Source organism: Microtus ochrogaster, unplaced genomic scaffold (assembly GCF_000317375.1).
Source record: "Microtus ochrogaster isolate Prairie Vole_2 unplaced genomic scaffold, MicOch1.0 UNK1, whole genome shotgun sequence".
In the NCBI taxonomy this organism is placed as follows: domain Eukaryota; kingdom Metazoa; phylum Chordata; class Mammalia; order Rodentia; family Cricetidae; genus Microtus; species Microtus ochrogaster.
In genome coordinates this window covers 13142897-13157528 of record NW_004949099.1, presented here as the reverse complement: position 1 = coordinate 13157528, position 14632 = coordinate 13142897, and the positions used below count along the sequence as shown (strand labels likewise).

The 14632-nt window shown below is 43.7% G+C and overlaps 1 protein-coding gene across 7 annotated transcripts in view; it reads left to right on the top strand.

Annotated features, from left to right (window-relative positions):
- Positions 1 to 11878, top strand: part of Foxp1 (forkhead box P1) — a 396466-nt gene extending 384588 nt beyond the window's left edge. For all 7 annotated transcript variants that reach the window (XM_026788256.1, XM_026788254.1, XM_026788255.1 and 4 more), the window contains 2 exons: positions 1862 to 2028; positions 7074 to 11878. In XM_026788256.1, the coding sequence (XP_026644057.1) occupies positions 1862 to 2028; positions 7074 to 7218 (312 nt within the window). In that variant the 3' untranslated portion in view covers positions 7219 to 11878. The remainder of the gene's footprint in view (positions 1 to 1861; positions 2029 to 7073) is intronic.
- The last annotated feature ends 2754 nt before the right edge of the window (positions 11879 to 14632 follow it).

Genomic DNA, 14632 nt, shown 5'->3' with positions numbered 1-14632 from the left:
TCATGTCTGAGAGTTAAGGGACCAAGACAAGGTCTTGCCATTGGTTGACTTTTGTCACTGTCGCTTCTGGGCCTCTTCCCATGATCCACACAGTCCATTGTCAGCCAGAAGTGCTTTCGCCCATAATACTTTGAGAATAAAAAAGAATAAACAGATATTCATCTTAACAGACTACAACTTTTTCCCCCATGGTTTTTACTTCTCAGTGTGGGGCTTTGGAATCCAATGAAATATCAAGGTAGCAATGGCCCCAGTTTCTTTCCCATCCTGACCACGCGGCAGTGGAGGTGTCCAGTGAGAGCAGATCCCGTGATGCTTCCAGCGAGAAGGCCACTCAGTTGGCAGTCAAAGCAGCACTTACATAGCAGAGAAATGTGACCACTGTGTGGTCTCACATAAGGCAACTGAAGATGGCAGCCCAGCCGCAGCTGGCAGTAATATTACACTGCCAACTGTTCTGCCCAGAAAGAATAGAAATGTTTTATTGCAATTATAAAAGATGCATTTAGAAAGTGCTGGGTGCAAGCAGATTATCTGGTAAACCGTAGCAGAGTGGGAAACGGTCACCACACCAGGAAATCGTGAGACACTACCCTCCTCCCTTTACTTTTAAAAAGGAAGCGATAATTGCACCGGGGAAAGAGGGGAACCTTGGGCTTTACGTAAGGAGCAGAACTGTAGCTGACGACCAGGCAGGCTCCCTGTAGCCCAGCTCGGCTCCTGCTTCCCCTTTGTTGCTGGCTCATACCTTCTCTTTGGTGCCAGCTTTTCTAAAATAGTTAGGGCTATCACACGGTGGGCCAACGGAAGCCACCCTGCCAGACTGTCTTGTGATCATACTTTCTCTCATTAGGATGGAAAACCAGGCATAGTGTAGTCTGAAAGAAGACAATTTTGATAAATCTTCATCTAATTACAGCTGCCTCTTTTTCCAAGTCTGTCCTCCTGAATAATAAAAGAAAAAGTCACTGGGGCACACTTCCCTCCTACCCAAGAGAAACAAATGGGGTTCCTTCAGTCCTGTGGTATTGTTTGACAACTGTCTGCATTCAGACAGGGTGGCCATTATAGTTACATTTGGTATGGCAGATAATGAACAGTAGTCTACAGACTTTAGTTGGGGGGTAGATTTTTTAGGGGGGGTTCTAGTCCTTTCCATACTTTTTTTTTTCTGCTGACATTCATTTGGAATGACTTTGTCACCTTTAATATCGATACGCTTGATTGTAAAGGAAATAAGATTTAGCCTTTCTTTTTGCTAGAGATTCCTCTTCACCCCCGAAGTCCTCCGTGATTGGTCTGAGGGTGAAAGACTGCGGTTTTACCTTCATCTGGTCATGTCAGCCTTCACTAAGCAGCTCCAAAAATTATTAAGATGGGAATGATGAGGGAGAAAAAATTGATTCCAGTTCTATAACCTCTTCCTTTCCTATGGGTGTTTATGGAAGTTCTCATAAATTTGAGCCATGTGGCCGTATAATCTGATCAGATCTTGGATATCCAATAGTGAAGTCATCAAAAATGGATAAAGAAATGAAAATTCCATTATATTTCACTATGATCTGGAAATATTCAGTCCTTCCTAAAAAAAAAAAAAGGCATTGGATATACACTTCATATTAGATACTTTCATCTAAGCCATGTGATTCCACAAGGCAGGACCCAGCAGGTGACTTCACCCATGGACTTATCAGTGCCCAGATTAGCTTATCCAAATGAAGTCCAAGGCTCCTGGAAATTGTCAGCAATGATCACTGTGAACCTGAACCAAAGGCTGTCGCACACACCGCACGTTCATGACATAGAACTTTCTTGTCTTGCCTCCCCTACAATTTCATTGGCTTTCTTTGGGTTGATGCAGGCTTCCATGGCTGAGAATAGTATACCTCTGTACACTACCGCTTCCATGGGAAATCCCACTCTGGGCAACCTAGCCAGTGCCATCCGGGAGGAGCTGAACGGGGCCATGGAGCACACCAACAGCAACGAGAGTGACAGCAGTCCGGGCAGATCCCCTCTGCAAGCTGTGTGAGTACTGTCTACCCAAAGTTCTTTGTCACCTAACCTGGTCTCCCTGGTAAATGTTCAAACGAGCTCTTCTCTGGCCCCTCTACACACCTTTTCTATCGTTTCTGATTTCCTAAGAGCCTTAGTGTCACTTGTTAGTGCATAAAAGGACTAGTTAGTAACTCTCTTGTAAAAGCAATTGGCTTCATCCACGGTAAGTGCACACAGCAAGAAAATGAGAAGTTTCCCCCACTTGGTGTCTCAGACTGTTATTTAAGTCATACTGTGATTTTTCTCCTAAAACCAGTATACACCTCTTTGAGAAAGCTCCTGGCGTGTTCAGCTTCCAGGCAAGCCGAACCGGGCAAGGGAAAAGATGCTTGTTTACTTGATTGTGCGCCGAGTTTAACCACTTGAGCTCGCCACTGCGGCCTTATTACCAGGCATTAACGATGGCACAAGTGAAAGGCGGCATGATTTATAGATTGCTCTTAAAATATCAAAAGGAAAATTAATAGGAGCATTACAGCAGCAGACGGCGGGATAATGAGAGCACATAGAACGGAATGAATCAGTGGGCGATGGCTGCCTGGGCTGCATGCGAATGACCCCAGGACCACACAGAGCTCAGCAAGGCCACCAGGTTGGGGCTCCCCTGTGTCCCCTTTTGGTTCCTAGGAAGGGCCTCACAACAGAAAAGAAACCCCCGTGATTCCAGATGCTTGGGTGTGCAGCGGCCCCTGCTACTCATGGCAGTCTCCCTCAGCGAGTTTCTCCAAAACCGTGGCCCACTTGAAGTGACTAAACCAGCTCAGTGTTTCCAGCACCGGCTGCTCCAAGAATAGGCCACTTGTCTGCACATTCCTTCTGGATTACTGACCAACATCTTATTTTTAGGAAATTTGAGGGATGGGAATGGAACATGTGACCTTTAACAAGTAGGGACAGCATGAACTGGCGTCTGGTGACAAAGGGGAAAAAGCGGCCTCGGCCAGCGTGATGGGGAAATCTGAGATTTTGCTTTCTAACATTTGAATCTCGTGCCCTGAGTGCTTCAAAAGAGATCTTTAGAGGTGGGCAGGATGGTTTTTATAGTATGTGGGCATAATCTCCCAGCACCAATACTCGAGCATTTTAGGAAAGCGTGTGTCTTTCCCACTATTGCCACCGAATTTCATCTTTCCTAGAGCTAACTGGTATTTCTGACTCTTGTTATCTCACTGATAGTCATCATTGTTGGGACATTCTATTTCAGTATTTAGGAAGTTCAGAGCAACACTAGGTAGCATAGAAGCCACCCCAAGACATATGCATTGAGCAAGAACACATGAAGTCACTGAGTGGAAGGCACACTGTTTTCCCACAGTCTGTTCAAGGTGTAATTCGTGTTATTATCCTATTAGTAGAATGATCAGTAGAAAAAGAAAAGTGGGGCGAGGGGAAGGTTGGTCATGGAGACAGCCTATCCATGATGGAAGTTCATTTGCTTAACAAGATTGAACGAACAGCAGACATACCAAAAAACTATATTTTGCAGCCGTCATCCTAAAGTGTAACAAAGCTTCAACTACGAGGGGGGGGGGGCGGGAGCCAGGCCTTGCACAGTGCTGTCAGATGCGATGCTCACGCATCAGGTTTACGCCATGTGCCCCGTGGTGCTCTGGGCCGACCACAGCTTTCCTGGGCTCCTATCAGTGTCGCAGTTAGTTAGTCTCTCTGACCCTGTACTTCCATTAAGTGAGTTCTGTAATGACAGAGATTTCATTCTTGTCCAGTGTGCATTACCCTGCTAGGATGCAAATTGTTTTTTAACTGTTCCAGTCTATTGGAATAAATCAAGCCATAAACTTTACAAGGCTTACAAGACACTGTTAGGACGCTGGCCCTGCACACATGCAGTGTTGCAATCCAGCTCTCTGCTCTTCCCTTTGCCGTGACACAGACCACAGCACTACCTTTCTCTCTCTAAAAAAAAAAAAAATGGTAGAAGGTAGTCGCACAATGATGGTTTGCGGGCAGTGTACTTTGATTCTGGAGCTAAAGGACCACCATACCAAAGACTGTTGAACAGGGACACAATGCCTTTAAACACTAGCTGGCTATAGTTAAAATAAAAATCCATGTGTTCCCCAGGAAGGCTGTACAAAAGGATTACTCAGATGTAAGGGGAACAGAGAGATGGTGTTTTGCTCCATTATCCATTGGGAGCCCTTTTGGAAATAGTAGGCCTGGTACAGGGAGGCTTACGAGGGCCATCCACTGTGCAGCCCTGTTCTGTCGATGGTACGCCGTGTATACGCCCAGTGGAAGGGAAGCCTTTCACAGTCTGAATCTTAACTGGAAGGCTGAAGAATCCTTACTGTCATACCTGGTGTAGATTTTGCAGGACATCTTATAGCAGATCCGGTTGGTGGTATTTCTTGGCCATCCATTCTATGTTAAGCACTAGGATACACCGTGCAAACATGCCAGCATTACGACCTGTGTTTGCGGGCAGTAAATACTCAATGAATTCAGGAAAGAACAAAATAGTCTGTGGTGTTAGGAAGTCAGATTTGGGGGAGCCTTCCGTTTGTTGTTTGGGGCTGAAGCTAGAAAACGATGGTTTACAGTTGTAAAGCAAGACTGTCACATCAAGATGAGCCTCTATTTTCCTAGAGTTTCTGACCCTTACCTCCAAGGCTTTGTGTAACAGCCCCAGACTGCACCATGCAGTACTAAGTGTGATAGATTTTAGAAATTCAAGCAGGTGAGTGTTATTCTGAAAAATAGCAGCTGAACCTCAGTAACAGCTTAAAAAACAATTGTTTTGAAAGGGCGAATTCCTGTTGCTGGACGTTAGTAAACCCACATAGTGAGTGGTAATGGAGTGATTGGTAAGTCACTGTTCTCCATAGAGTGAAATCGGGAGGCAGAAATAAGTGTCCACTGTTTTTATTAATGCAGGGGGTGTGGTTCAAGGTGACTTGGACCGTACTGCACACCTGTGAGACCACAAACTGTTTTTTCAAAGTAACACTTGGGACCCTGACATCGAATCTCACTTGATAGCACCCCTCTGCAAATTAATATCCCAATAAATCAGGAGAGCCATAAAGATGTTTTGGCCTCTGCTCCAACAATTCCATTCTTAGACATTTATCCCAAGGAGGTAAATCAACAGAAGGAGAAAGATTAATGGCTAGCGATGGTTCACTGTAGTCTGCGAACAGCGGAGGGGAGGGAAGGCGGCTGCAGAAGGTCCAGTGTGGAGGGAGTGGCTTATCAACGGATGGAATCGCACATAACCAGAAAAACTGTAACGGAAAAGCCAACGAAATATAAAAAAGAAAGAAACTAATTCCTGCTGTGTCTAAAGTATGTAATAAATAATATGATCCCCAAAAGGAAGGGAGGGGTTGGCACCAGCCGTAATCCAGGCTGACTACATACAGGCAAGAGACATGGTGCCCCAAGCATGGAGTGACACTAACTACCCTCTTTGAAATGTTTGCTCTTTCTCTCGAAGTGCATATTTTTCATGGAGGAACTCTGCAGACTAGATAGCCAGGTCTAGGCCTTATTTCAGACACAAAGATGAGCCCAACTATTAATTTCTACGTAGCTGGAGACCCGCATAGAGAGTGTACTGTGAGACCCTGGTTTGTTGTGCAAATGGTTTGTAAGCGTATGGGTATAATTGTTTAAAGCTCTTTATCTGACTTCTAGACCCCCGACTCCCTCTTCGCTCTGCTCATTTTAGTGTCCCTTGACTTGGAAGGTTCCTGCCTTCCAGGGCAGGCCTCTGTTTGTTTTTAAATGGCTCCAGGGGCCCTTGGGGCTTGCATACAGCATCAACTGTTTAGGAAGCCAGCCGTCCCCAGTACCACCTCTTATTACTAATACTTGATAATGTCCATTAGAAGTCCCTCCCCCTTGCAGCCTATTTCAGAGATGGGCACATTTTAACTTGAATGGTTCTTTTACATATCAATAGCCCCCCCCCAACAGAAAGTCATTTGTATTTGCAAAAGATCAGTTGTAAATATGATTTACGAACAGCTTTTCACAGTTGTTATCAGAGTGGTTTTGTGTGATCCTGCCAGCCCCCTCTCGATGAACTGAGCCCGAGTCCATAATGAGAAAGTTGGCAGCTCTCAAGGTAGCTAGAGTACCCGGGTGGCGGCTACCAGCCGGGCCTCGTGTTTTGCCTTGTTTACAGCTGACAGCGTTATTATTCTGATTGGGGCTCTGCTCTCTTATCATATTGTTGTGTTGAGCAAGCCTTTTCCTCTCCGTTTGTGTTTCCTGGCAGGGCTTTTCTTGCCTTATTGACAGTTTGTAAAAATATGCATTAATTTGGAGCTTCAAGCATGTATCATGGTGTCTCTTTGCTGTGTTTGCTTGAAGTTGATTAATGATAGACCCTCGCTTGGGGTCGTCCTCTGGAGGGTTCTTTCACAGGTTCTGCATGTTAACTAGCAGAGCAGAACACACAGCAAGCCATGATTAGCCCAGCCAGCCTCCTGTGCTCAGTGGTCCCGGTGAACCACCGCTGTATTATAGATTCCCATTTCACATAATTATTTGCGGGGTGGCATTCATCCACCCAGGATGTCGCTATGGGGCCTGTTAGTTGGTACTCAAAAGTATGGTCCTGGGACCAGCGCCATCATCTGGAATCTCTTAGAAATGCAGGTCTGAGCTCCATACTCTGCACTGTTACAAGGTCCTCTGCTAACTCGGGGGTCAGGAAAAGCAGGACAAATGATTTCTGGACAGGAGACTTTCTAAAACAAAAATGTCCAAAGGATCTCTCAGCGCCAGTGGTATTACACCAAGCAGTCGAGAAGCCCCAGGCCATGGTCCCTAGAGCCTTGGAATATAGGCCATGAAAATGAACAACAGACATTAAGTCATAGCAAGTTTCCCACCATAATTGAGAAACATGTGTGGCCAGGATCACTGTGCGTCTACTGGATCGTGTCTTTTGGTTGCCCCCAACAGTGGCCCATGGATGCCTCTCTCTAAGCCTGTTTCTCTCTCTCTCTCTTTCTCTCTCTTTCTCCCTCTCTCTGTCTCTGTAGGCATCCTGTACATGTCAAAGAGGAACCCCTTGACCCGGAAGAAGCTGAAGGGCCTCTGTCCTTAGTGACAACAGCCAACCACAGTCCGGATTTCGACCATGACAGAGATTACGAAGACGAACCAGTGAATGAGGACATGGACTGAACCTCCAGGCGGGCCGACCCCCGAGACCGAAGAACGGGGAAAAAAAGCAAAACAAAACAAATTAAAAAAAAAAAAAAAACCACGTCAAAAGTTAGTGGCAAAACCGTTCTCCACTTGTTGTACAGTCTGGAGGATTTTCGCTACACTTTGACAACTCTGAAATGTGTTAACTCTTAGTGCCATCAAGAATCCCATTTGGGAGTATTTTTGATTTTTCTACTTTTTGTTGACGAAAGGGATTTGTACTCTGTGCATTGGATGGACCTGTTTGGTACTTGGGATTTTCCTCTTTGAGTCAACATCAGTGTTGTAAATTCGATAAACGGATTCACTTTTCGCAGCAGACTTTGAACTGCAGTTTTGTCCTGCCAAGGCAGACACCGAGGACGCCCGACTGAGCTCGCGCACCTGCGCCACCGCAGACCAAGCCTTCGCTAGCCCGAATTCAAGGTTCCAGTGGATGACCTGTTTGCACAGCGCTGCATGTTGATATCACTGCCTTTACTCACTTTGGGTTTTTTTTTTTTGGTTTGTTTGTTTGTATGTTTTTGTTTTGCTTCCAGTTGGGATGGGGAAGGCCTTTGTGTGTTTATTGGGGGGAGGGGTTAAAATAATTATCCCAAACTTTTTAATGTATTGCTTTTTTTTTTTTTTTTGCTTCTATACCATTTTAAGTTCTGACCTCAGGCCTCCATTTGGGCCCACGGCCTCTTGGAGGCTTCACATTTTCTGTACCTTGTGATGAATGTTAATAGGTGTTTTTATTATACAAAGCTGAATGTCATTTCTCGTCTGTAGTTTTCCGGCACTCATTCCATTTTCCTATAGATATCACCACGTTTCTCTCAAGTTTTAAAAAAAACAAAACAAAACAAAACATTCCGTTTGGTCTTTTTTCCAAAAAAAAAAAAAAAAAAAGATTCCAAAGGCTGCACCTTACACCTGAAGGTCCTCTCACAGGGACGTGATGTCCCGCCAGAAAGAGAATGAATGACAGAAGAGAGAAACACACGCACATACTCTAGGGACATAGCAGGTTCATTTCACAGAAGCAGTATTGGGGGTGGGACGGGAACGGTTGAGATTTTTTCCTTTTATTTTCATAGTGCCCGCCATTGTGAGTAACTGCCACCTCGTTCTCTCAGGAAACACAGCCAAGAGAGACACTGAAAAGAGTAAACAATCCTTAATAATTAGACTGGCGTGATGGCCATGGAAGGCTCTCTCTCCCCCCTGCAATCCAGTGGCCAGGACCGCAGACTCTGTGTTGTCCTTTCCAGCATGGCTTGCTTTGTTTGCAAAATGACCAAAAAAGCCAGCTTCCCTAACTAACTTCCCTCAATACAACGACTGCACTGCTGAGTTGGTACATCAGTTCAGACCTGCTCGCTCGGTGGCATTCCTCTCTTTTAATGCAAATGAGACTTCATGTTGAACTCGTCTTGGGAGTTTACGAAGACTGAGCTCAGCGGGTGCTGATGTGTCCTTTCCAGTGTGCAAAGTCAGAACTGCCGTTCTGGCTGCACTGACTTAGCCATTGACACCGGTAGACAGACGGAGGCTCCTGGGGGCAGGGCCCACAGAAGGCGATAGCTCTAGGTCAGTGTACCCGTCAGCCCTTCAGCCCCCTCACACTTCCGTCTGCACCCACATCCCTGGCACTTATTTATCTAGGTCTATAGCTTTTGTTTGGGTTTAGTTTGAGAGCCTTTGGGAGCTTAATTTATATACTTTGTACCTTTTATTTCTAAAATTACCAAAGATGTTACGCAAAGGTAAATTATTTTCTTTTATGCTTTATATGATGAAGCCAAATATCCTCTTATTGTTGATCAAAGGAGGCAAAAGGATTCAGAGGCAAATGATGAGGTCCAGGCTGTTTGCCAACCTGAGGGAAACAACCGCCCCTCCAACAGAGTTCATTTAGCAGACTAAGTAGGCAATGGAACCAAAGTTTTTTTGCTTTTTTTTCTATTTTTTTTTCCTTTTTTCTTTTCTGTACCTGTACAGAGACCAAAACTAACTCCTGTAAGGAGAAAATCTGGGGCTACTGCAGAGAAAAAGCAGACAGGAAAACAGTATTATAGCTCCTAGGGAAAGAATGGGGTACCATCTCAAAAGAAATGAATGTATGATACTGAAAATTAGCGTATAAATCAAGGAGACACTTAGGATGAATTCAGAGAGAATAGAAAAGTGTCTGACTGCACTAGGCCACTTCTAGAATAAAGAGATTTTTTTTTTTAGAACATTCGTATGCCACTTTTGTTAAGGGCTGTGCTGTGATCACTGCTTTAATTTTGTTTTATCTTGGCATATATCTTCTAGTTCCTTTTCTGCTTTTTGCTGTTGTTTTTCCTTTTTCAGATTCTGACTTGGTCAGCATTCTTTCACTTACACACACACACACACACACACACACACACACACACACACACACAAAGGTGACATTCCCATCCACTCATACGCTTAGAATAGAACGTCTTTGGCAATTCCTTCTGAAGCTTTGCTCTGCCTTCAGTAGAGGGGGTGGTCTGTGGTGACTCACGCCCCGCACCCCCCACTTTTCCAGGCAGCTTCATGATGTGCAGGCAGTAGCCAGGCAGGGTCATGGGAAGAGGGCCTGTGCTTCGAAACTGAGTGGTTGCTGGTTAGATATTCAAAAGAAGATAAAAATCTGGTAGATTAGTTCATTCTCAGCATGTGTAGCTAGACATGAGTACAGATGACAGCATGAGAACGCTAGTGCGCATACCTCAGTTCAAACCTTTAGGGAATGATTAAAAACATTAAAAATATACATTTCACTCAGTTGCACTTAGTCGTATGTCTTGCATGCTTAGTCTAAAGACTGTAGCAAAAAAATAAAGAAAAAAAGAAAAATTAGATTTTACATGTCTTCGCAGGTGTCACAGCCTTGCAGAAGAACCAACTGAAAAAAAAAAGTTCTCAGGCTTTTCAGCAAGCAATCTTCACTCTGATTTTTTACAGTTCCGATTCTGTCCCTTTGGGGGGGGATTACGGTCGCTTCTTTAGAATGGGGTTGATTCGGTTGTACATATATCCCAATGTGTCTGTGTGAATCTTTGTCTTTTGTGGGGGAGGGCCGAGGGCAGCTCTTTTTTTTTTAATTATTTTATTTTTTAGGTATTGTTCCTAAAAAGGAATAAATGCAAACGCCTGTTTGTCAAAACATCTTTGCTTTTTGTGCAACTGCATTTTATTAATGATGCTTTAGAGAAGAAGAAAGCCGCAGTATCTTTGGGGGAAGACAGTCTACTGTATGGAATGGATTTGCAGTCGATACTGTGCGTGTATTTCCCTTCATTGCCCTTGATTTACGAACATGGATGACGTGTTGACATGTGGAAGGAAAGAAGAAATTCCAGAACCCTTTTTTTTTGTTTTTCCCTTTCAATTGTAACATAGTTGACCTAATTTGTTTCCTATTCTCATTAATTGGAACATTTTGTACAGGTTTATGGGGTGGGGTATGCGTGAGTGTATGGGTGTGTAAGTGTGTGCGCGTGTGTTAATCTGCTTTTGATACATTCCTGTTCCTCGTGTTTATCCTGCCACTGCCTTCTTGACTATCTTAAACAGGTTCCTAAGTTTGAAAAGAGAAAAAAAAAAAGTTGTTTTTGTTTTTTTTTTTAAAAAAAGTTCTCTCTTGCTGCAGTCAATATTTTTGCATGATGAAATTCCAGGGTCACACTTTCTAAAGTTTTATCAGTAAAGTAGTGATTAATAATGGGAAGTGTTGAAAATATTGAACTTTTTCTATAAAACAGAATTTTACAAGGTCCCAAGGTGTAAAGACAATTTGTTACTTTTTCTTTCTTGTTTTAGTAAAAATTAAGCAAGCATGAGGGAGGTTGGCCCATGTGTCAGACACACACAGTCAGGACAAGGACCCACCCTTGCTCCTAGGGTCTATCCATGTGAAAAGGCTTAGGCTGCCATACTGGGCCATCAGGACTTATGCACATGGTGACCTCTCTGCCAATGCCCTCCCCACATCAGAAAACAGTTGACTTGCTATTCCCAGCATCCTGTCAGCTGTAATAGAGCAAGCCTTGGTTTAAAAGGCAAACAAAACAATAGATAAACCAAAATGTAATGTAATCATTAACTCTTATTTTTGAATTTCACACAAAGTCGAATTGAAAAGTCTCCTCTTTTCCACATTCTAGCTGAGCTCTCTTGTCTCCAAAGGCATACAGCAGACTCTACTTATGACCTTGAATCTTTTGGGTCCCTTTCGGTCAGTGTCAACACCCTCCTGACAGTCTGGAAGTGTTTTGCAACTCGGTTTCTCTTTCTCACCCTGAGAAGCAAAACGGACAGTTCTAACGGCGTCTCGTGGGTCCACTGTAACTCGCTGCAGTCCCTGCTACCCAGGAGCCTGGGTGGAGATGGTGCGGTCTGGGTTGTGAGCGTGGTGCTCTCTGTATATGTGCTGCCACTAACAAGGATTGTTTTGTTTTGTTTTGTTTTGATAAGGCATAAAAGAATCTCATTCCTTGACATCAACTGTAATTCCATCATTCCATGTCTGTGGATGCAGACAATAAAAAAGAAAATGTTGTGTAGTCAGTACTAACTACTGACACGAGAGAATTCTCAAATGCAATAAAAATGCCGGTTGTTCACACTGGTAGACAACGTTGCCACAGCCTAAGTTTTTTCCCCCCACTTCTGACCTGCTGAGACAAGGCGCATGCCCCCAACTGTCTCTTAGGAGCAGCTGCTCTGTGCCCGATTCACAGCCTGGCTAGCAGGCTGAGGGAAGGTCTTCGCAGAAGGGTTCCAAGGGAAGGTGGAGGGGCTGGCTCCGTCAGAGGGAGCATGCTCTCTTCTTCACCAGATTTAATAAAGAAAAACAACAACACAAAGACACAAAATGTTTATTAACTTACACGAAGAATCAAACTAAAATTTCAGAGGAAAGCAATTTCATGAATAATTCATTAACATTTTCACATCTGCAAGATCAGTCATCCAAATAAAATGCTAACGTCAAAGCCACGCAACATCTACAATATTCTCATCAAGAAAGCTTTTGCAGATAATGATAAATGCTTAGATTAGAACAAATGATATTATAAAAATACTCTATCAAAAGACAGCAGAATTGGATGGAGAAGCCCAGGACCCAGGGAAACACCTGTGGAGATTATCTTTATTTAATTCTGTACCTCTAGAGACGTGTGCTTTTTCTCTCTAGCTGAGTTCTATCACACATATATAGTCTAAGGACTAATAATGACCATAACCTTGTCTTTAACACACACCTCACTGAAAGAAGCTCTACAGAGCTACACGTGGTAGTACGTTCCTTTAATCCCAGCCTGTGGGAGGCAGAGGCAGGCTGGTCTCTGTGAGCTCAAAGCCAGCCTGGTCTACATAGTGAGTTTTAGGACAGCCAAGGCTGCATAGGCTCCGTCTCAAAACATCAACCAAAAAAAATAAAAATAAAAAAATAAAAACAGACCACAGCCTCATAGGAGCCATTACATCTGTATAATTCCAAGAACATCATTAAAGCTTTGAGCTGACTGGCCTTTTGCAGAGAGGCCTTTCCCAGCACAATGTGCCTGTCTGTTTGGACAGATTAGAAGGGTCTTTCCTGCATTATTTATGAATCTGCGTTTTACACTTTCTAAAACAGTATGATTCTGTTTGGGGTGGTTGTTTTGTTTTTGTCTGTTATCATTTTGTTTACGTTTTGAGACAGGGCTTCACTGTAGTCCTTGGAATTCCCCTAATAAAATCAGGCAACCTGCTTTAAGTTTCCAGCAATCCTCCTGCCTCGGCCTCTCAGATGTTACAATGAATAGATCTGTGCCTCCGTGCCTGGCTCCTTTTTATTTCATTTTAAACAAGTAGATATTGTTAGCAAGACGTGAACCAGGATCCTCTCCTCATTGATGGCAAGCCTGCAAGCCTCCCCTAGTCTGATAATTAGCCAGACATTTGAACCTTTAATTCTCACCTGGCTACTAAGAATATAATATCAGGGTGAGCTGAAATCCCCGTAATTGCTAGGCTTAAATCCAGATGCTGCTCACAGGCTACATTGTGACTTAGCCGTGCACATGCATTCCTACTAAAACACCCAGGTACCTGTGCAAGAACGGCCGTGGGAGGTGGGGCTTCAGCTGGCCGATACACACCATGTTTTCAATTGCATGTCAAGAATCATCCCATCGTAGCAATGCTCTTCAATTCATTTCGAACTTGCCCCTCACATAGAGCAGCTGACCCCAAATGCAGCTTCTCCTATTCAACAGGAACCTTCTCTATAAAGACCATGAGCCCAGTGTAAATGAACACGGGGCACTCTGGCATAACCCTCTCAGCGAAATGGCTAAACAATACAATTAGCCTTTGTACTAGGCTGCCTTCTTCAGGAACGCACGTACCGATGCGTGGACAAGGAATCACAAGTTAGCTTCTCATTGTAGTTGAATCAGAAGAAAGTTTTCCTTACTCAAATCAAAGGGGCTCAAATCTTCATGTAAGGCATGAGTTAGACTGATGAACAGTTTCAGACATTCATAGCAGAAGGAAATTAAATGCAAAAATGCTGGTATAACTGGAATAGTATGTGGATTAGAAAACCATCACTGAGCTGGGCAGTGGTGGTGGTGCACACCTTTAATCTCAGCACCCAGGAGGCAGAGGCAAGCGGATCTCTGTAAATTTGAGGCCAGCCTGGTCTATAGAATAGTGAGTTCCAGAACAGCCGGAGCTACACAGAGAAACCCTGTCTCAAAAAACAAAACAAAAAAATACGCTGTAGCACTTATATTGATTTTTTTTTAAACACCACACACACACATACATTACAGTCCTATACCATTTTATATCCACTTTGATTAGTAAAACCACACTGGATGCTGAATATCAAATATAAGCATGTTAATTTACACATCTGACACGCTCAACAGTCACCTCTGCTCCCCAGCCTCAAACCAAGATGGCGGGTTGGGAAAAGGACAAGCTGAGTGAGTTATAACGTTAATTGAAGGTAACCGGCCTTTCAAGGATTAATCTCGGCTAAGGCGATGATCATTATTTACCAGCCCGTGACATTTTTATCACTCATCATTTTAGCACGTTTCCATTGAAAATGCTAAAATGGTTCGTCATAAGGCAGATAACTACTTGAGCCATAAAAATGACCAACCCAAGTGTCGGTACTCGAACATTAAATTATACTGTAATTAATATAGACAGTTAAACTGCCTACCACCAACAGCAATTTAGGTAACCACGTTTGATCAGCTATAAATTGTAACTACATTAAAATTCCAGAAATATTAGCAATATGGATTATTTGATGGAAGTCTGTGCTGATCAACTCTCTCTCTCTCTCTCTCTCTCTCTCTCTCTCTCTCTCTCTCTCTCT